Source organism: Capricornis sumatraensis, chromosome 2 (genome assembly GCF_032405125.1).
Source record: "Capricornis sumatraensis isolate serow.1 chromosome 2, serow.2, whole genome shotgun sequence".
NCBI classification, from domain to species: Eukaryota; Metazoa; Chordata; class Mammalia; order Artiodactyla; family Bovidae; genus Capricornis; species Capricornis sumatraensis.
In genome coordinates, this window is record NC_091070.1 from 184,226,747 (window position 1) to 184,247,976 (window position 21,230).

The following is a 21,230-nucleotide window of genomic DNA, read 5'->3' on the forward strand; positions in this document are numbered from 1 at the left end:
TTAGGTCACTATCAACTGTCATCTCATTTTACTCCAATAGCTTTTTAACTCTTTGTCTTCAGTTTTGACATTTTCTATCAGATTCTTCGCACATAAGCTCAGAATGATCTTATCAATAGGCTAATCTCATCATTATAATCTCCCTTTAAAAAACATCTCAAAGGTATTAAGCCCTTTCTCCTAGTCCACAAGGCTCTCCACCAACAGCTCCTGCCTATTTCTCAGCTTTCACTTTTTGCCAGGCCCACACGCCTGACCACAGCTTGTAGACCTGGGATGCAGCCTCAGGTACTCACAGGTGATGGGGATGATGTAGGTACTCAGGTACTTAGAGGTGATGGGAAGCAGGCTAGGGTTAGAGAATGGTGGGAAGGTAGGGACTGAAATAAACTCGAAGTGAATAACTGATGAAAAGGGCAGCTTGGAATGCTGGTCCGTTTTCAGCAGAAAATAGAAACAAGGATCTTTAATGTAAATATATCCTGACAAGCAGCTTGTAACCTTTGCAGTAGACCTAAGGTGGTGAACTCCTGGATGAGCGATATCTTATCTTTACATTCCTAGAGTTTGACACATCACAGATTCTCAGGAAATGTGTATGGAAAATGAGGGTTCTAGCACACCTAGATTTTATATAAACAAAATCTGGTGTTAACAATAGCTACATTTACTGAGCCTTTCTGCATGCCAAGCATTATGAAGGATTTCACATACAAAGTCACACTTGATCTTCATAGGACAAAATGACTAGCCTCCTCCCCCCACACCCCCATTTTCCAGTGAAGACAGAATAAGTCACTTTCTAGGTCAGAGCTAGTGAAGGCTGGTAGGGAAGTTCATGTTTGTTCAGATATCAGAGCCCATGACTTATATTTGACAGTCTTTTTAATCTGCAAAAGCAAGTACAATCAGGCCCTTTGAGGATATGGGTATTATTTATAACACTCAACAGTGATTTTTCAATAAGCATGTTTGAAAATTTTATACAGATCAAGTGCATCAAGGTAAAGAGTAAAAAGTGTTCCTAAGATGCTGCTATTCTGGCTGGTGGGGACTTGAAATGGTAAAATGTACTGTCAGCTGCAGTGTGAATTTCCATGTCACAGCCCATTTAGGTTAATGATAGTTAATTCAGAAACAATTCATACTTCCCCAGGCATCTTGCCACCCTGTAAATTCTAAAATCTCCACAGAGAAACCATAGTTTGAATGCACTTTGAGTTGATTGCAATACTCCTCTCAATCTTCTCTTCTTGTTCTAAGGATCAGAAATTACATTTCATAGTGAAAGACAATAGTAAAGACAAACACTGCAGACAGTTTGAAAAAAAAATCTAGACATTTTGAAAAATTCTGAAAAATCTAAGTGTTCTTGATGCTGCTGGACATGAACCAGGTCTGTAAGGACAGGGATCACTTGACACGCAGACTGCAGTGTTGCTAAGCACTGTCATAAAACGAAGCAGGAATGCCAGGCACATCTGCTGGGGGCATTTCCTAGCAGGGTTATCATGGGCTGCTAGCCAAGCCCTGGGATGATGCTTGTTCTCAAGACCCAGATGGTGTAACAATTGCCATTTTAATAGCTTTAAACCTGCATTCAGAGGAAAGCTTTAAAGCACACGTACAGCAGTAGGTTTGCATACTGGGAGCAAGAAAGGCAAATTCTTTGACTGGGAACTCTGTGGAATATACCTGGTAAACACATATATTACCTTGAAGTTTATTATAATTTTTGCAAAGACAGAATATGAGACTCTATCCTGCCACCGCCATCTCTCCCAGACTGCCACTGCCTTTGCTACAGTAAACTCCCAGCCAGCACATCAGCATTCATGCTGGCCGCTGTCCAATCTGATCACTCACTACAGTTCAACTACAGTTTAGAGTCACCTCCAAAGCCCCCCATGGCTTCCCACTGCTGTAAGCGGAGAGACCATCTCATCAGTGGGGCCTGGTTCTTGTCATCCACTCCAGTTTAGTTCCTACCTCACCAGTTCTGGCAACCGTGAATGTTCAGAATGTCAGTTTTCCAGACCCACTGTGGCTCTAAGGTTGCCTAGCTCCCTCCTTTGTTTCTTCTTTCTCCCCCTGTCAGGGAGCACCAGCTTCTCCTTTAGATCTCAGTTCAGTTTTCCCTGGGAGAGACCTCCCCAGGAAGGTCAAATCCCCCTATAATATGCTCTCTTAGCACGAAACACCTCTTGCTCTTGGCTTTGATCAACGTTTAGATTTCAATCTATTTGTAACATTACCTGATGTCACTGTCCTAAGAAGACGGCAAGCATCAGAAGAAGAGAGACTGCATCTGTTTACCTTCGGTAGTATCTTCCCAGGAACCGGCACAGAGTGCAGCAATGGGCCAAACACAAGAATGTATGAAAATAAACTCAGGCTTTAATTCTGATGGACAAAGAAGTCAAGCTTCTTCTGTTAGGGTGCAGATTATTGAACACTTGCAAAAAGTTCCAAAAGGTGGTGAGATTATACATGAAAAGCTCCTTGCATGGGATCATATTACAGTTATTTAACAGAATCACAGAATTTCCAGTCTAGAGCTTGCTTAGAATAATATTTCTGATTTGCAGGACTTCTCTGGTGGTCCAGTGGCTAAAACTCCAAGCTCCCAATGCAGGTGGCCTGGGTTCAGTCTGGTCAGGGAACTAGATCCCACATGCCACAATTAAGAGTTTGCATGTTGCAATGAAGATCCCACATGCCACAATGCCACAATAAAAACCAAAGATCCTGCATGCTGCAACTAAGACCTGGAGCAGCCCAAAAAATAATTTTTTTTTTAAATTTCTGATTTGATTTTAGTTTGTGGAACGTCTATCTTCTGTCTCCCCCTTTCTTCTTCCTCCTGTAATTTTAAAAACATCTTTAATGAGACATAACTAAAATATCATAAAATTTATCCATCTACAGTGTACAATACAATGGTTTTACCATTCAGAATTGTACAAGTGTCATCACAATCAAAGTTTAGAGCATTTCATAATCTCTGAAAGAATCCCTGTACCCATTAGGATCATTACCCATCCTTCAGACATAGGCAACCACTAATTCACTTTCTGTCTCTATAGATTTTTATTATTGCAGCATTATGTATCAGTACCTCTTTATCTTTCACTGTTAAATAACAGAATCCATTGTGTGAGTATAACAGGCCTTCCCAAGTGGAACTAGTGGTAAAGACCCTGCCTGCCGATGCAGAAGACGTAAGAGTCTGTGTTCGATACCTGGGTCGGGAAGATCCCCTGGAGGAGGGTATGACAACCCACTCCAGTATTCTTGCCTGGAGAAATGCCATGGACAGAGGAACCTGGTGGGCTACAGTCCACAGGGCTGCAAAGAGTTGGACACGACTGCAGTGACTTGGCATGCATGCTTACAGCCAGTGGACATTTGGGTTGTGTCCATTTTGAGGTGCTATTAATAATACTGCTGTAAACATTTGTGTACAAGGTTTTTGTGTTATATATTTTCATTTCTCTTAGGTACATACTTAGGAGTAAAAATGCTCGGTCACATGGTAATTCTGTTTAATATTTTGAGGAACTGCAAACCATTTTCCAAACTGGCTGTGTCATTTTACATCTCTACAAGCAATATAGGAGGGTTCCAACTTCTCCAAATCCTTGTCAGCACTTGTATTATCTATGTGTTTATTTATTGTCTCCTTGCAGGTATGAAGTGGTATCTCATTGTGGTTTTTGATGTGCATTTCTCTAATGGTTAATGAGGTTGACCATCTTTTTATGTGCTTATTGGCCATTTGTATGGAAAATTGTCTATTTAGATCCTACCTATCTTTCAATTGAGTTGTCTTTTTATTATTTTGTTGTAAGGAAGTAACTTTGAAATCATTTTACTGGCTATTAGTATCTGTAACAACGTGGAGAAGGAGACAGACAAGAACAAAAAAAAATGTAAATTAGGTTTACATCAAGGAAGAAAACTATAGAATGAGACATGATTAGAGATCCAAAGAATGTGCTAACCATCAAACAATTGCACTCATCTCCCATGCTAGGAAGGTTATGTTTAAAATCTTACATGCTAGGCTTCAACATCACGGGAACCAAGAACTTCTAGATGTCCAAGCTGGGTTTAGAAAAGGAAGAGAAACTAGAGCTCAAATTGCCAATATTTGCTGGATTATAGAGAAAGCAAGGGAATTTCAGGAAAACATCTATCTCTGTTTCATTGACTACACTAAAGCTTTTGACTGTGTGGATGATGACAAACTGTGAAAAGCTCTTAGAGGGACAGCAATACCAGACCATCTTACCTGTCTCCTGAGAAACGTGTATGCGGATCAAGTAGCAACAGTTAGAACCCTGTATGGAACAACTGACTGGTTCAAGAAAGGAGCATGACAGGGCTGTCCACAGTCACCCTGTTCATTTAACCTATACGCTAAGCACATCATGAGAAACACAGGATGGCTGAGTTACAAGCTGGAATCAGGATAAGTGGGAGAAACATCAACAACCTCAGATATGTAGATGATACCTTTCTAATGGCAGAAAGTGAAGAGGAACTAAATAGCCTCTTGATGAGGGTGAAGGAGGAGAGTGAAAGAGCCGGCTTAAGACCATATACTAAAAAAAAAACAAAACTACACTAAACTAAACTAAATCATGGCATCCAGCCCCATTACTGCACGGCAAATAGAAGGGGAAAAGGTGGAAGTAGTGACAGATTTCCTCTTCTTGGGCTCCAAAATCACTGCAGACAGTGACTTCAGCCAAGAAATTAGAAAATGATTGCAGGAAAGCTATGACAAACCTAGACAATGTGTTGAAAAACAGAGACATTACTTTGCCAACAAAGGTACAATATGGTCAAGGCTATGGTTTTCCCAGTGGTCACGTACAGTTGTGAGAGCTGGACCATAAAAAAGGTAGAACACCAAAGAATAGATGCCTTGGAACTGTGGTGCTGGAGAGACTCCTCAAAGTCCCTTGGGCAGCAAGGTGATCAGTCTCCCTGAATATCCACTGGAAGGACTGAAGCTGAAGCTCCAGTCTTTTGGTCATCTGATGTGAACAGATGAGTCATTAGAAAAGTCCATTAATATTTATTGTTTGAACAAATAGATCACACAGTGATATTTCTAATGTTCCAAGGAAGGTTAGGAGAACTATAAAGTGACAAGAAAATGGGGTTTAGAGGCAAAGAGAACTGGGTTTGAGTCCCAACCATATTATTCCAGCTGTGAGACCTGAGGAAAAACATTTGCCATCTCTTACCCTCAGTATCTTTTCCACAGAGTAGGGCTAATAACAGGTGCATCACTGGGTTAAATACAATAACCAGTAAGAAAATGTCTGGCAAAGGTTAACTTCTTGAAAAGTCTTAGTTTCCTTTATTTTATGCAACATTGGTTTGGAAGTCTATATAACTTCATCTACCAATGAGAAAGGTAATTTTCAGAATCTACCTATTTCTATGCCATAACTGTGTTGGAGTTCAAGATCTAGACAAAAAGGAAATGAAAATAACAAAGTTCAGATCTCGGTGTTATTCTCTTGCTGTCCCTTGATTCGGTTTTGTTCCGTTTGAGTCTCGCTGAGGGCAGTCCTGCATAGTGGTTTAGAGTGCTGGCTCCAGCCTCAGAGCGCACAGGCCTGGATCCTAGCTTCACTGGGTGATTCTTTAGGCAACTTACTTAACACTGCAGTGCCTCAGTTTTCTCATCTTTTAAATGAGGATAATACTGGTACTAACTTCACAGAACTCTTTTGTGAACAAGTTTAGAATAATGCCTGGCACACAAGCATTCAATAGATGCTGTCTGTTATCAGCAATTGCATTTTGGGGGTTGAAAATTCACTTCAGTTTTCCAAGTTACACCTAATGCTTCATGTAGAACAGCTAATCCTTATCTGACTCACCTTTAATGCTTTAATCAGCATAATATCATCACCATCATTAACACAACTCCCTCTTAGACAGTGATTCCATGTACTCTGGCATAGTTCTTCATGGTACTTTATAGTTACTAACTCCTTACTCTCACAATAACCATTATTTTCTTTCTCCCATCTTACAGACACAGAAACTGAGGCACGAAGAGGCAAAGCCATTTGCCTACGGTTACATAGCTAGTAAACGGTAGAATCAGGATTTGAATATAAGTAGAATGGCTCTAATCTCTGCATTCTTAATAACTTAGTTATATTACCCAGCCAAAAGTATATTAACACAGATATCCCCAACATGATAAAGACATAGGTTTATACCAAAAAAGTAAAATAATTATTTTAGGGATTCATGCTCTTCTATGTCAAAATACCAGACAGAAACAGACCCTTCAGGATGAGGCCCAGCTCTTCTAATTTCTAGTTTTGTGATTTTTCACTAAGCAGCTTAAGGTCTCATCTGTAAGTCAGGGAAAAGTAACTCCTGCCCTACTTCTTACATTGGGCTATTTTGGGGATAAAATTGAATAAAATCACAAACTAGTATCTTGTTTGAAAAATTAGATACTAAAAAAATTAAGCTAACAATAAAAAAGACTGTTTTACAAATTGCAACGCTCTGTACAAATAGTTGGTTGTTTTTTGTTTTTTGTTTTTAAGTTCCTTTGAAAAGGCTTAAAAAATAGTCTTAACAGGCTCTCACCTAGACTTCTGAAATAGATTCCAGACACTACCCTGCCTCCAGTCTCTCACAATTGGAATCTATGCTTCACAAACCATCATCTGATCGGTGGTCTAAAAACAAGCTATTTTCCCTTTAAAATATATTTTAGAGAAATCAAATATCTACTGAAGTTATTATAAACTCCTTGGCTGTGAGTCTGGGGACTATAGAGATATGGATGGAAGCAAATCATAACTGAAGGGTAGGAATAAGCACTGGAACATATGGAGACTCATGGCTTAGTCCTAATTCTGAAAGCAGGTAATCTCGGAGAAGCAATTTCATAGCCCTTTGGAGTATAATTTCTCACAGGTGGCACCTAGTATATATGTGTATCTATGTAGCTAATGAGACATTTATTGAACACTGAGCATGAAATAATGAACACATTAATCTATAATCCATAGTATAAGTCATAGTTCTGTGATTCTACTATTCAGCTTCTATTGCCCACTGTACAAAAGCCTAGTCTTTACTCTTAACTCCACCACCCTCGCTGTTTGATTCACCTAGTGAACCTCTCCTGTTCACTTCAACCTCAGCAGTCAATCACCTTCTTATCTGTAAAGGTTCACCTTAAAGGCCAAGAGTCTAAGAAACCATCCCTAATCCCTGAACGAGATGGTTTTCCATCCTCTTTTGAACCCCTGTAACATTTTTTTCCCTCTCTCTAATACACTTCTGCCTGGTCTGATCTTCCAGATAACAAATTCTCCTATCTTCACTGATGCTCGAGGGTAAGCTGCCTAAGAGCAAGGCCTGCGATTTTCTCCTGGTTTCTCCTGTAAAGGCCAGCAGTGATTGATGAGACATATGCTCCTACAGGAAACAAATAGTGCAACCTTTAGAGGGTTAGATCTTACTGTTTCCAACTGACATAAACTAAGGTGAGAGGAGTCAAGGCCCATAACGATCACACGCTGTTTTCCGACAAGGCGCATCCGGCAGCCATCCTAGAATGGTGGGCGGCACACAGATACTCGCACCATCGATAATAGAAACAACCAAATGATGGGCTAATGGTGAGAAACTGCTACTAATGCAGGTGATCCTTTAACTACATTGGTTTGAACCATGTGGGTCCACTTATACAGATTTTTTTTCAAGTAAATACTAAGCCACAGATCTGAAGGAACCCCAATCACAGTGGGCCTTATAACTATAAGCTATACACAGATTTTCCACTGTGCAGAAGATTGGCACCCCAACCAACACATTTTTCAAGAGTCAATTGTACTTTATAATGAGACAATAATGAATATGTGAGGTTGAGCCAGATAAAATTTCTATCCTCAAGAACAACAATTTGATATAATTTAATTTGCTAATTTATGTATTATCTATCTCCCTTCCCCCATCTACTCATGAATAAGTCTCCACAAATGCAGGCATGTTGGTACATTTTGTTCACTTTTATATCGCCATTGCCTGGAACATAGTGAAGTGAAAGTGAAGTCGCTCAGTCGTAGCCTGCACCAAGCTCCTCGGTACATGGGATTTTCAAGGCAAGAGTACTGGAGTGGGTTGCCATTTCCTTCTCCAGGGAATCTTCCCAACCCAGGGATTGAACATACTTTACTGCCTATTTGTTCCTCATCCTGATTACTCCCATTCTTCAGATGAGTAAACTGACACTTGATGAGATCTAACTAGCCCAAGTTAAACACAGTCTTAAGCAATAATTTATGGTAAGCCATTTATATTTATGCTATAGAAGTTGTTCAAATTCAGGCTATCTTTCCTCAATTGACTAGACCATGCATATTCTATTGGAAATGGTAAAAAGAAATTGCAGAATACTAAAAAGAGGTCATGGGGAAAGGGAAAAATAAATACCAGTCAATGAGTTTGGGAAGGCTTTTATTCCTGTTAAAATGCAGCATGAAACAATATCTAAAAATTACCCCCAGCCTTTCATGTCCTCTGCCTGTGCTGCCTTCTTGGGAACAGGGTAGATGATAGATGGCTTTTGTTTGCAGCCTACAACTGAGCCTCTGTAGGACTATCAGCCTCTCCCAACAAGCAAAGGAGTGTTCTCACTCTTTTTACCATCTTCTCCATGGATGAAATCAGGGGCTCACACTTACAAAATCCTATTTCTTTAAAAGACGTTTCCCTAATCTACCTATGGAAAAACAATGTCAAAAAGAACAAGCTAATAGTATTTTTTAAATGAAAGAAGGAGTTTGAGTTTGAAATTTGCTAATGTTCCTCATCCCCTTCAGTGCAAAGATGCAATTTATTGTTTGGAAAGGGAATAGTGTAACCCTGGAACATCTTGCTCAAGAACAATGGTCCTAATCTGTTGCTCCTGATGCCTCATGTAGGATTTGTGTAAGAGTGGACCTTGATAATTTCCACTTTTCCCTAGATGTCCTTTTCCATCCTCCAGAAAGAATCAGTTCATTTTCTAGGACATGAACCCCAAGCCAGTCTGATACATATTTTCTAAAAGTTGAAAGAAGATAAACGGATGATTTTTCAAAATCTTTTAAGTAAAATGAACAATTCTAGCTATCATAAAATCACAGTGACCCTCCCAAGTGATTAATTCTTTGAGATTCATAAGAGATTTTGAAACAGAGGTGGGGAAAAGCCCACATGTCTTTCGAGAACTTGCAGTCTAACCTTGGAAGTGCCAGGCTGCAAAACAGGAAGGTAGATTATGAGCAAAGGCTGGGAGTCAGACCAAATGAGATCAATCTCCAGACAGACTAGTGACTGGCCTCTGGCAAGTTAATTAATGTCCTTAAGCAAGTCTGAGCTTCCCAGGTGGCTCAGTGGTAAGGAACTCACCTGCCAAGGCAGAAGAAATGCATTTAATCCTTAGTCAGGGAAGATCCTCTAGAGAAGGAAACAGAAACCAGTCCAGTATTCTTGCCAGGAAAATCTCTTGGACAGAGAAGGCTGGCGGGCTACAGTCCATAGCGACTCAAAGAGTTGGGCATGACTTAGTGATTGAACAACAACAAGGCAAGCTTTCCTCATGTGTAAAAGAAAAATATTGCCACCTACACTATGAGGATCAGAAAATGAATGGAGAACACAGCACAGCACATGGTATACAGCAAGTATTAAATAACAAGATATCAAATATTAGGTAGCACACAGAAGGAGGGAGAGTTCTCTAAAACTGACTCTCTCCTAATGCTCTAGCCCCTGGGTAAGTTTAAATAACTCTTATTATAAACAAAGGAATACATTTAGTATCTATTTGTTTGCCTCTAGAACTAATTCAGCACCACCTTAGCCCAAAGAAACCCAATTTAAACAAGATTTAAAAGAGATTGCTTCTTTAGTCCCAGACAGCACAATTCAAGAAAGCAGGAGGATGCTCTGTTCCTTAGGTCATTCGCTATGTGGATGGGCCATTTGCTATACAGAATAGCTTCCGCTGTCTCACAGATCAAGATTCAAAGAGAAGTAAATACAACAACTAATCCAAAATATAAACAATTCATCCCTAAAAGGAACACTGGATGAAATAACCAGGATCCTTACCAGTTTGGAGCTTTCACTTTCAGGAGATGGTTTAAGACCAACTTCGAGACTGGAGTCTTCCTCACCACTAACCAGTTCAGAGCCGCTCTGATCCTATGAGACATTAAAAAAAAAAAAAAAAGTAGCAAAGATGTCATTCTTCACTCACAGTCACCTAAACTGTACTTTATCAGAGTTGCTTGCTTTATTGTTGCAGTGGATATTGTGGATATGGTTTCCTCTTTTTCCTTTCCAGTGGAAGGCCTTTCTTTTTTTTTTTTTTTTTTCAGGTATCTATCTGTCGCTCAGAGATATACCTAAGAGAAAGCTGATCCCTACTCTCTGCCCTGAATACTCACTGGAAGGACTGATGCTGAAGCTGAAGCTCCAATACTTTGGCCACCTGATGGGGAGAGCCAACTTACTGCAAAAGACCCTGATGCTGGGAAAGATTGAGGGTAAGAGGAAAAAGGGATGACAGAGGATGAGATAGTTGGATCACCGACTCAATGGAGATGAGTTTGAGTCTCTGGAAGATAGTAAAGGACAGGGAATCCTGGAGTGCTGCAGTCTATAGCATCGCAAAGAGTCAGACATGACTGAGTGACTGAACAAGGATGATGACTCTGCCCCCAGAGTAGGTCTGGTTGTCTTAAGGCTAATCTCAATTCTTTTGGCCAATGATTCTGCCAGGAATGGGTATGTGGTCCAGTTCTTGTCAGCGAGGCATCAAGAGAGGTTTCTTGGAGACTTCTGAAAAGGTCCTTCCTAGATCTCAAAAGAACCACAATGAGTCCCCATGGCTCCCAAATTAACAAGAGTATAAAATGCAAATAGCCATGGACAGCCATCCCATAGCCAGAAGGAAACTAGACTGAATGACGGAGCAAAGACAAAGATGGAAGAACTGGCTCTCTAAAGACAAAACCAGGGCACCGGGCCAACCAGACCTGAAGCTCAGCTTTACTCTTAGCAATCTTTTTAAGGAGAGCTAAGACACTTATTTATTGCTTCAGTCAGTCTGAATTAGCTACTCTGCCCTCTCCAGTCAAAACTTTCAGAGACATTTGCTTATCTTCTGCACAAGGCTAAACTATTTGATAAGAGCTTATATTTATCTTGTTTCTCTCTAAAACTTAGGTACTGAGTACCCTGCCTGGCACATGGAAAACATTTGATAAATACTGGGCTGGAATACAGTACTTGCTTTCTTGATGATTCTTTTCTGAAAATTCCTAAAAATATTTACTTAATGTAAATGAGACATCTGGTAATAATAAGCCATATTAAAATTCCAAGGCACATTAGGCATCTTCTCAATTGAATTATGATATATTAAATATTATAGTTATTTGCTTTGCTTTCTGGGGGCACATAGAGGAGAATAAGGATAATAAATGGAGTATCTACATTATATTTATATGGAATTTTATTTTAAAACACCACCATCTGGGATTATTACAAATTCCTGTGGGACTGTTTACAGAGAAATTGTTTTGATTTTGAGACATTCAACATCATAATTTAAGAAATGCAAATTAAAGCAAAGATATGACATTCTTTCATCTATCAAATGGACAAGCAAACGGAGAACATTCAGTATTAAAAATGGTGCAGGGAAACAGGAATTTTTGCACACCATTGAAAGTGTAAATTAGCACAATCTTTTCAGAAAAGAGCCCCATACAGCATATAGATATCAGTTAAGTTCAGTCACTCAGTCGTGTTCAACTCTTTGCAACTCCATGGACTGCAGCACACCTCCCTGTCCATCACCAACTCCCAGAATTTACTCAAACTCATGTCCATTAAATCAGTGATGCCATCCAACCATCTCATCCTCTGTCATCCCTTCTCCTCCCGCCTTCAATCTTTCCCAGCATGAGCATCTTCAAATGAGTCAGTTCTTCACATCATATACATACAGATGCAGGGGAAATACTTGAAAGCATATAGCACAAATTTTTTAAATTCTGTACTTCTGGAGAGTAGGATTAGGGATTGGGGAATTTTGCCTTAGTTATTTCTACACTGTTCAATTACAGAAGAATTAGTATATATTAAATAATTAATTGATGCTTTCAAATTGTGGTGCTAGAGAAGACTCATGAGAGTCCCTTGGACTGCAGGAGATCAAACCGCCAATCCTAAAAGAAATCAACCCTGAATATTCATTGAAAGGACTGATGCTGAAACTGAAGTTCCAATACTTTGGCCACCTGATGGGGTGAGCCAACTCACTGGAAAAGACCCTGATGCTGGGAAAGATTGAGGGCAAGAGAAGAAGAGGGTGACAGAGGATGAGATGGTTGGATGGCATCACTGACTCAATGGACATGAGTTTGAACAAACTGTGGGAGATATTGGAGGACAAGAAAGCCTGGCATGCTGCAGTTCATGAGGTCATAAAGAGTCAGACACAACTCAGTGACTGAACAACAATGAACCAATTGCCTGTTGTAAAACAATAAAGGAGAGTTATGAGAAATATCTAAAAAAAAAAAAAAATTCAAGGTAAGGAGCATGGGCTTTAGGATTGGCCAGATCTGAACTCACGTCTCAACTTGCCATGAGAATTATAAGATTATCTGCAAGTTACTTTCTAAATCTGAGTAGAGCAGATTCATGAACAATGTGAGGATTAGAAACACAGATCCTCCCCACAGTTGAAAATTTGTGTATAATTTATAGTTTGCCCCCTGTATCTGTGGTCCTTTGGCATCCAATCGCAAATTGGGTAATACTGCAGTATTTATTATTGGAAAAATCTACATAAGTGGACCCACCTCATGTTATTCAAGTGTCAACTGTACTTTTTTTTTAAAGTATAGATAAAAATATCAAGTTAAAAATACTATCCCATCAGGTTGTCATAAAGAGTAATGCACTAACTTGTAAAATGTCTATTAGCACAACACTAGTTGCTGCACTCAATATGCCAGCAAATCTGGAAAACTCAGCAGTGGCCACAGGACTGGAAAAGGTCAGTTTTCATTCCAATCCCAGAGAAAGGCAATGTCAAAGAATGCTCAAACTACCGCGCAATTGCAGTCATCTCACACGCTAGTAAAGTAATGCTCAAAATTCTCCAAGCCAGGCTTCATCAATACGTGAACTGTGAACTTTCAGATGTTCAAGCTGGTTTTAGAAAAGGCAGAGGAACCAGAGATCAAATTGCCAGCATCTGCTGGATCATATAAAAAGCAAGAGAGTTCCAGAAAACATCTATTTCTGCTTTATTGACTAGGCCAAAACCTTTGACTGTGTAGATCACAATAAACTGTGGACAATTCTGAAAAAGATTGGAATACCAGACCATCTGACCTGTCTCTTGAGAAACCCGTATGCAGGTCAGGAAGCAACAGTTAGAACTGGACATGGAACAACAGATTGGTTCCAAATAGGAAAAGGAGTACATCAAGGCTGTATATTGTCACCCTGCCTATTTAACTTATATGCAGAGTACATCATGCAGAGAAGACAATGGCACCCCATTCCAGTACTCTTGCGGGGAAAATCCCACGGACGGAGGAGCCTGGTAGGCTGCAGTCCATGAGGTCGCTAAGAGTCGGACATGACTGAGTGAATTCACTTTCACTTTTCACTTTCATGCATTGGAGAAGGAAATGGCAACCCACTCCAGTGTTCTTGCCTGAAGAATCCCAGGGACGGGGGAGCCTGGTGGGCTGCCGTCTATGGGGTTGCACAGAGTCGGACACGATGGAAGTGACTTAGCAGCAGCAGAGTACATCAAGAGAAATGCTGGGCTGGAAGAAACACAAGCTGGAATCAAGATTGCCAGGAGAAATACCAATAACTTCAGATATGCAGATGACACCACCCTTATGGCAGAAAGTGAAGAGGAACTAAAAAGTCTCTTAATGAAAGTGAAGGAGGAGAGTGAAAAAAGTTGGCTTAAAGGTCAACATTCAGAAAACAAAGATCATGGCATCTGGTCCCATCACTTCATGGGAAATAGATGGGGAAACAGTGGAAACAGTGTCAGACCTTATTTTTGGGGGCTCCAAAATCACAGCAGATGGTGATTGTAGCCATGAAATTAAAAGACGCTTATTCCTTGGAAGGAAAGTTATGACCAACCTAGATAGCATATTGAAAAGCAGAGACATTATTTTGCCAACAAAGGTCCATCTAGTCAAGGCTATGTTTTTTCCAGTGGTCATGTATGGATGTGAGAGTTGGACTGTGAAGAAAGCTGAGGGCCAAAGAATTGATGCTTTTGAACTGTGGTGTTGGAGAAGACTCTTGAGAGTCCCTTGGACTGCAAGGAGATTCAACCAGTCCATCCTAAAGGAGATCAGTCCTGGGTGTTCATTGGAAGGACTGATGTTGAAGTTGAAATTCCAATACTTTGGCCACCTCATGAGAAGAGTTGACTCATTGGAAAAGACTCTGATACTGGGAGGGATTGGGGGCAGGAGGAGAAGGGGACGACAGAGGATGAGATGGCTGGATGGCATCACCAACTCAATTGACATGGGTTTGGGTAGACTTTGGGAGTTGGTGATGGACAGGGAGGCCTGGCATGCTGCAATTCATGGGGTCGCAAAGAGTCGGATATGACTGAGTGACTGAATTGAACTGACTTACGTGCTATTAATTTTTATTTTTAGCTTTTTGTTGAGACAGGCTTTGTTTATGACCTGTTTCATGTAGTTATCATAAAAAGGCTAAATAAATGAGTACCACTGTGATCCCAATTCACAAATAAGAAAAAGTGACACATTTAAAATAATCTGTTAAAGAACCCTAGCCAGTAAGAGGCAGACCCAGGATTCACAGCTAGGTAAGACTACCACCAAAGGCCACATTGTTGGTAACTATGCCTCAGGCCCTAAGTAAATTAAATGATGCTCCTGTTTCTTATTCTTTCTTTTTATTTATGAGTGTTGATAACTAATCTTATGAAAGACAGGATTCACAACCTTAAAAAATATCACTGTCATTAGATTACCAAAAAGTATTTTAGAGTCTGTTACCCAGAAAATTTCATTAGATAGAACATCTCTCCATGAATTTTGCATAATCAAGAAATTACCATATAATACAAACATGTCAAAGTTAAGAAACAAAGCTTGAAAATATATAGCTTTTCAGTGTTTTAGATAGTGGGTAAGTTCTAGAGACAGAAAAAAATTATACTTTTAAAAGGGAGAAAAACTTTTAATGCCCTGGTTACTTAGTATCTGATTCTGTAAGCTGTGGGAAGCCCTGTAGGGGCCCTGGGGAGGTTATGCTATCCAACTGGAGGATGTAATAGAAACAATGCTTGTAACTATAGCATTGGATTGTAAGACAAATCCACAGGTGGCTTCTCAAGTAACCCTGCAAATGGCCACCTCCTCTGTCCCAGATGAGAGATTTTTTTACCAAGTTGGTGGTTAGCTGATGCCATTCATCTAATTACATATGTCTCCTTAGGGAAAGGAAAGTATTATTTAGAGAATCAGAGAAATCTTTACATTTCTTTCAGCATGGAAGCATAAGAAATGAAATTTTCTTGGTCTTTATAAAATGAATACTAAAGAGGGAAAGAAAACAGCAGTTTGATGCTTCAGCTTTGAAAACTCAAGAAAATATGTGTAAGACAGATGGTCTATATATCCTTTAAGATTTGAATAAAAACAAAAAAAGAATACCCTTTATATCTAACATCCACAGAATTTATCATACAATGCTATGTCTCAAATGCACCTTACTCCATAAACCCTTTCCTTATTCTTAGCTGAAGGATGTCTCTTCTTCCCCTCAGCTTACCTAACAGTCTACATGAGCCTCTTATGTCACTTCCATCATCTCATTTGTATCGCAATTATGTATGTAAAGAATTGATCTCCCCAATGAGATGGAAAAATGCTAGAATCCAACATCTGTGCCTCATTCATTTCCTTAGTCTAATTCATTTTTATATTCATCCTAGGTTCTGTCTCATTTCAAGGTTGATGCTCTTTATAACTGTACCTTGAATCTCTTCTAAAACATTTCTTTTGTTTTTAGTTACTTGTTTAGTCTGAGATAGCTCCATAAAGGAGGATTTGAAGTCAAAATCTAGATGGAGAGAAGAGACAGGTAAAAAGGAAGTTGGAGTTGAAAGAGGTTAGCAAATAATGTATTTACTTTTCTAGGAGAGCCAAAGGTTACCTAAGAGTTTTCATGCTTAAATGAAGCACAGAGCAAAACAATGAGGGTTCTGTTCTGAGAACAGAATGGCTCATATGTATAAATTACCCTGCTGACTAGGAGCTTAAAAAACAGGAGTCAGTCAGAGATAGAAAGGAGAAAACAGGTCAGTAGGCATGATTTCCAAAGCACAATCGCATCACGGTGGTTTGAAGACCATCTGGTTGATGGATAGCAGCCCACTAACACCCAAGATGATTCAGCTGTTCTGGATGGCTGGGTGTTCCCTTCCCCTGTTGCTGATCTTCAGACCACCTGTCCAAAGCTGCCTGTTCAGCCAAGGCTGCTCAAAGAGAATAACCTTTCTCCATGAAGACTACGGTCAGAAGATTCCATAGTGAATTATGCTTTATAGATAAATGAAAGGAAACGGCAAGGCTCATGGTTCATACATTTAACATAGACTTTACCACCTCCCCCACCCCCCACTCCAGAGTCACCAAAAAAGGACTGATAAATGCTATTCAATCTCTACTGAGAAGTCTCTTCCAAACCCTCTGAAAGTTTTAAACTTCCTGCAGTGGGTTCCTCCAAGATCTTCTACATAAAGTGATGATAAATTTTATATTTTTTGTACTACTTTTTCTCATACCCACTAAATGTCTATAGTTTTCACCAACTAGACACTGAGAACGTTGACAGTAGGAATTTCTATTTTATTTAAGAGTAGACTATCAATGAAAGTTAAATTAGTTAAGGATATTACTGTGGATTAGAAAAACACTTCTGATGAGATAAAAGTGACATAGTGTTGTTTCTTTCCTCCTCTCCTTATTTAACATGACAAAGGAGCATATCAGTATATACAACTGTTTTCCTTTTAAGATTTTACTAAACAAAATTAATGGCAGAAGGCAATGGCACCCCACTCCAGTACTCTCGCCTGGAAAATCCCATGGGTGGAGGAGCCTGGTGGACTACAGTCTGTGGGATCGCTAAGAGTCGGACATGACTGAGTGACTTCACTTTCACTTTTCACTTTCATGCATTGGAGAAGGAAATGGCAACCCATTCCAGTGTTCTTGCCTGAAGAATCCCAGGGACGGGGGAGCCTGGTGGGCTGCCGTCTATGGGGTCGCACAGAGTCAGACACGGCTGAAGTGACTTATCAGCAAGCAAAATTAATAATAAACCCTAGCAACTATACCTCTCTGATATAATTAAAAACTCTTTTTTCCCCAAAATGAAACTTAAGTTAGTTTAAATTTTGTCATCCCCATATTTCATAAATCCAATACTCCCTTCAAAAAAACCCAAAAAATGATTTATTAGTTTCATCGCCAGCCACCTAAGTTCACCAATATTTCTTTCTGCAAAGTCATGTTTGCTTGATGTGACAAATTAAATTTCTTTCTCCTATCCCTAATTGTGACCATATTTTCAAGGCTATTCAGAATTCCAGAAAGGCAATACACAATAAAAGATTAAATGGAAATTATGCTAATAGGATTCCCTGGGTAATCAACCTCTCCATTCTTTATGAAGTCTGTTTCATCTCACTTGGTATTCAAAAAAGCACAACTTCTGAAACAAAAAGAAAATGAAGGTTCTTTCTTCAATAAAGATAATCTAAAAGATTCTGCCTGCTTTGTGGAGGAATGGAATAAACATCTTGACTCCCAAGTATACACGAGTCCTCATAACTCTTAGGAGACACTATAGCAGTAACCTCCTAATTGGGTTTCTAATGTCAAAACACTTTTGACTTTGCTATTAGACTAAGCTATCTGGAGTAGAGCCCTGATCAGACTATTTCATTATTCAAAACACCTTCAACAGCTCCAAATACCTAATGCATAACATCCAGTCCTTCTGAGATTTACATTCAAGTCTCTCTCATTTGACCTCAATTTATTTTTTCAATTCCATCCTCTATTACTCTCTTTCACGTACCTATTGTATTCTCCCCTTTCCACACCCTGATTTTTCTTATTTCTGGGCTTTTGGTTGTGCTGTTCCTACATTCTTATCTAACCATATTCATATTTTAAAATTCAATATATCTGTTCTCCTACCAGGAGAACATCTTCTGGTATTCATCTTCTGTGAACTCCTCCTAAAACTGTATCTCTGAGGACACCTTATTTTAGTAACATACATGTGTTATTTCTCATGTTAGACTGCAAGTTCTTTGAGTCTAGAGACTTGTGCAATTAATTCTTTTATGTTCTACAAAGTAGGTATTTGGCGAGTAATGGAATGAATTGAATCAGTAAGAAGTAAGTATGCAACACTAAAATGAAGCATCAAGGATACAGTAGGAAAGCCATTCACTTATTCTACAAACATTTATTAAGCAAGTGCTACATGTTAAGCACTGAGGATTCAGTGATCAGGGAGACAATAAGCCTGGCCCTAAAAAAGAATACAATTTAGTGCGGTGTTTACAGTCCTACATTATTATAATAAAACATGGTGATAACAAGGGAAGGAAAAGTGACAGAATCCTAATTGATAAACCCATTTAGAAATGGGTCTTTCTTTTTCTATATGCTCAAGTGATGTCACATAAAGAAAAAGGGGAAATTTTTACTTTTTAAAAGAATCATGAGTGTTACTTAACTATGAAGGGAGTAAAGATTCCCAAAGGGAACAGTGTGGGATGAAGTTGGTCATAAGAATAGTATCTCATGGTTTTGAGCACTTGTATTTCAGGTGCTCTGTTTATTAATCTATGTACATTGTTTTATTCATTTTAAGTCATAGAAAACTTGGAAAGAGGATTCAAAAAAGCGATTCTCCAAGGACTTATGAATTAATAAAGTCAATGAATGAGTAAAGGTTATTAACTAATAAAGAGGAAGTGGGAACGCAACCTAGGTAGAAACAACAGGAACAAAAGCATAAGGAGGGAAAATTCAACACATGTATATGTGAGTGCCCCTGCACTCGCACTAGTGAGAAAAGACGGGTGATTAGTGGAGGCAAGTATAAAGCCTTAATTATAACCTTGAAACAAGATTTTGAAATACAGCTCTGATAAGCAAGAAAAGGGTATTAAAAATATTTGATCAAGAAGACAAATACAAGAAGAAAAGAAATCCTACATTAAATGTTTTTAACTGCTGAATACCAAAGATGCCGGAGGCTGAGAGTCCTGCTAGAGGCCTGTGCAATACAAGTACAGCCACAACTATGGTGAGTTCTTAGTGTGTGCCAAGAACAATGCTAAAAGTTTTATAAACATTATTCAGCTCTTCTAAGAAATCTAGAAAATTATTACTATCAAATGCCTTTTAAAAGTAAAGAAACACAAGCTTATTGAGCTTAAGTTTCAGGTTCATTCTGCTAGTGAATGTCAAAGCAACAATTAGGGTTCAAATCTATCAACTTCCAAGTTTATGTTCTTAATCACTTCTGTAAGTGCCCCAACAATATTACAACTGCCAAAAGTAGAGCAGCAGAAATGCTAATAATCCCTTACATATGTATAGAGCTGTGTGGATTATAAAATACTTTTACCTACATTTAGTATTCAATCCTCATAGCTACCTGTTCACACAGGCAGGGAAGGCTATTAATCTGCTTTACAGAAAAAGGCAGACTTGGCAAGGTTAAGTATATTCATGGAGGTCAGAAGCCCAGCAGATGATTGGTAGAGCTGAAACAAGAACTCATGTTTTCTTGTTCAGTATTCAACCAGTACTCTTGTTCACTCTGCTAGCACACAACTGCACGAAGAGATTTTGTTCTCTGCTATAGTCTCAGTGTCTAGAACAGTCCTTGAGACATAATAAGAGCTCAATAAATATTTGTTCAATAAAAGAACAAATATGAGGTCCCATTAGCGTTTAATAAAAGTGCTATTCAATTATGTGGAATTATGATGTCAGGTTCAAATTCACAATCATATGGCTGTACTTCATCTCTTTGGTTAAATGGGCTGGTTCTCTCAATAATACATCTGATATGAATTATGCTTAAGTACTTACTGGAAACTGCTGCAAAGGAAAACGGCACAGTGAGGGGGTACCCGAGTGAATGGAAGGGATAAGGAAGTGTTATAGCCCAGAGCAGTCCTACATAGTACCTCAGATACCACCTGCAGGGTGGCTGTCACTCGGAATTTGGTGACAGTTATCAGAGGCCAAAAGTCCAGAAAGAAACTGAACTTTAATAAAGTAAATAAATATTTATAAATAAATATAATAAAGAAACAACTCTTTATTATATAATTCATTGTGAAAATGCAATACAAGTATCACATAGCACATTATTTTAGAGAAAAGAATTATTTATTAACAAATTTAAATGTCTAATATGATCTATTTTGGAAAATTAAATAATGGCATATTCATATTTAAGAATTGTGATAAGGCTCTTGAAACTTAATACTGATTATTTATATTTTATACCTATTTTTGGTCTTTATTCAAAAATAAAACCAATATTTAAAATTTTCAGAATACAAATTATTTTTCTGACTTATTATTGATTCTGCTATGTATAAATAAAAGTAAAAGGCACTTTTTTAAAACAGGTAATTGAATAATGAGAATAATTTCTGTGGTTAGCACAATTTTAAAGAGGAAAATAGTAGCTAATATTGAATAATGCATTTAAATATTAGAATAAATAGTTCACCTTTATTGAGTGTTTACTTTGTGCCATGAGCTGTACTAAATGCTTTATATACATTACTTCCTTTACTCTCTGCAAATCTATGAAGGTTTGGTGGTAACACTCCCAGGGACAGATGAGGAAACTAATGCTGAATAACAGCTGCCTCTGGGCATATGGGTATGCTACACAGCCTCTCTAGACCTCAGTTTCTTCTTCTATAAAGTGGAAATAATAATACTGTCTCTCAGAGGTATGAATGTAAACAGGACTTGGGACAATGCATTCAAGATAGTGTTTAACACAGTAGGTACTATGTTCAATCATCCTCTTCT

The 21,230-nt window shown here is 38.8% G+C and overlaps 1 protein-coding gene across 3 annotated transcripts in view; it reads right to left on the reverse strand.

The window, feature by feature from the left end:
• The window catches only part of PATJ (PATJ crumbs cell polarity complex component), a 364,628-nt gene that overhangs the window by 95,001 nt on the left and 248,397 nt on the right, over positions 1–21,230 (reverse strand). For all 3 annotated transcript variants that reach the window (XM_068992464.1, XM_068992473.1, XM_068992482.1), the window contains one exon: positions 10,156–10,248. In XM_068992464.1, the coding sequence (XP_068848565.1) occupies positions 10,156–10,248 (93 nt within the window). The remainder of the gene's footprint in view (positions 1–10,155; positions 10,249–21,230) is intronic.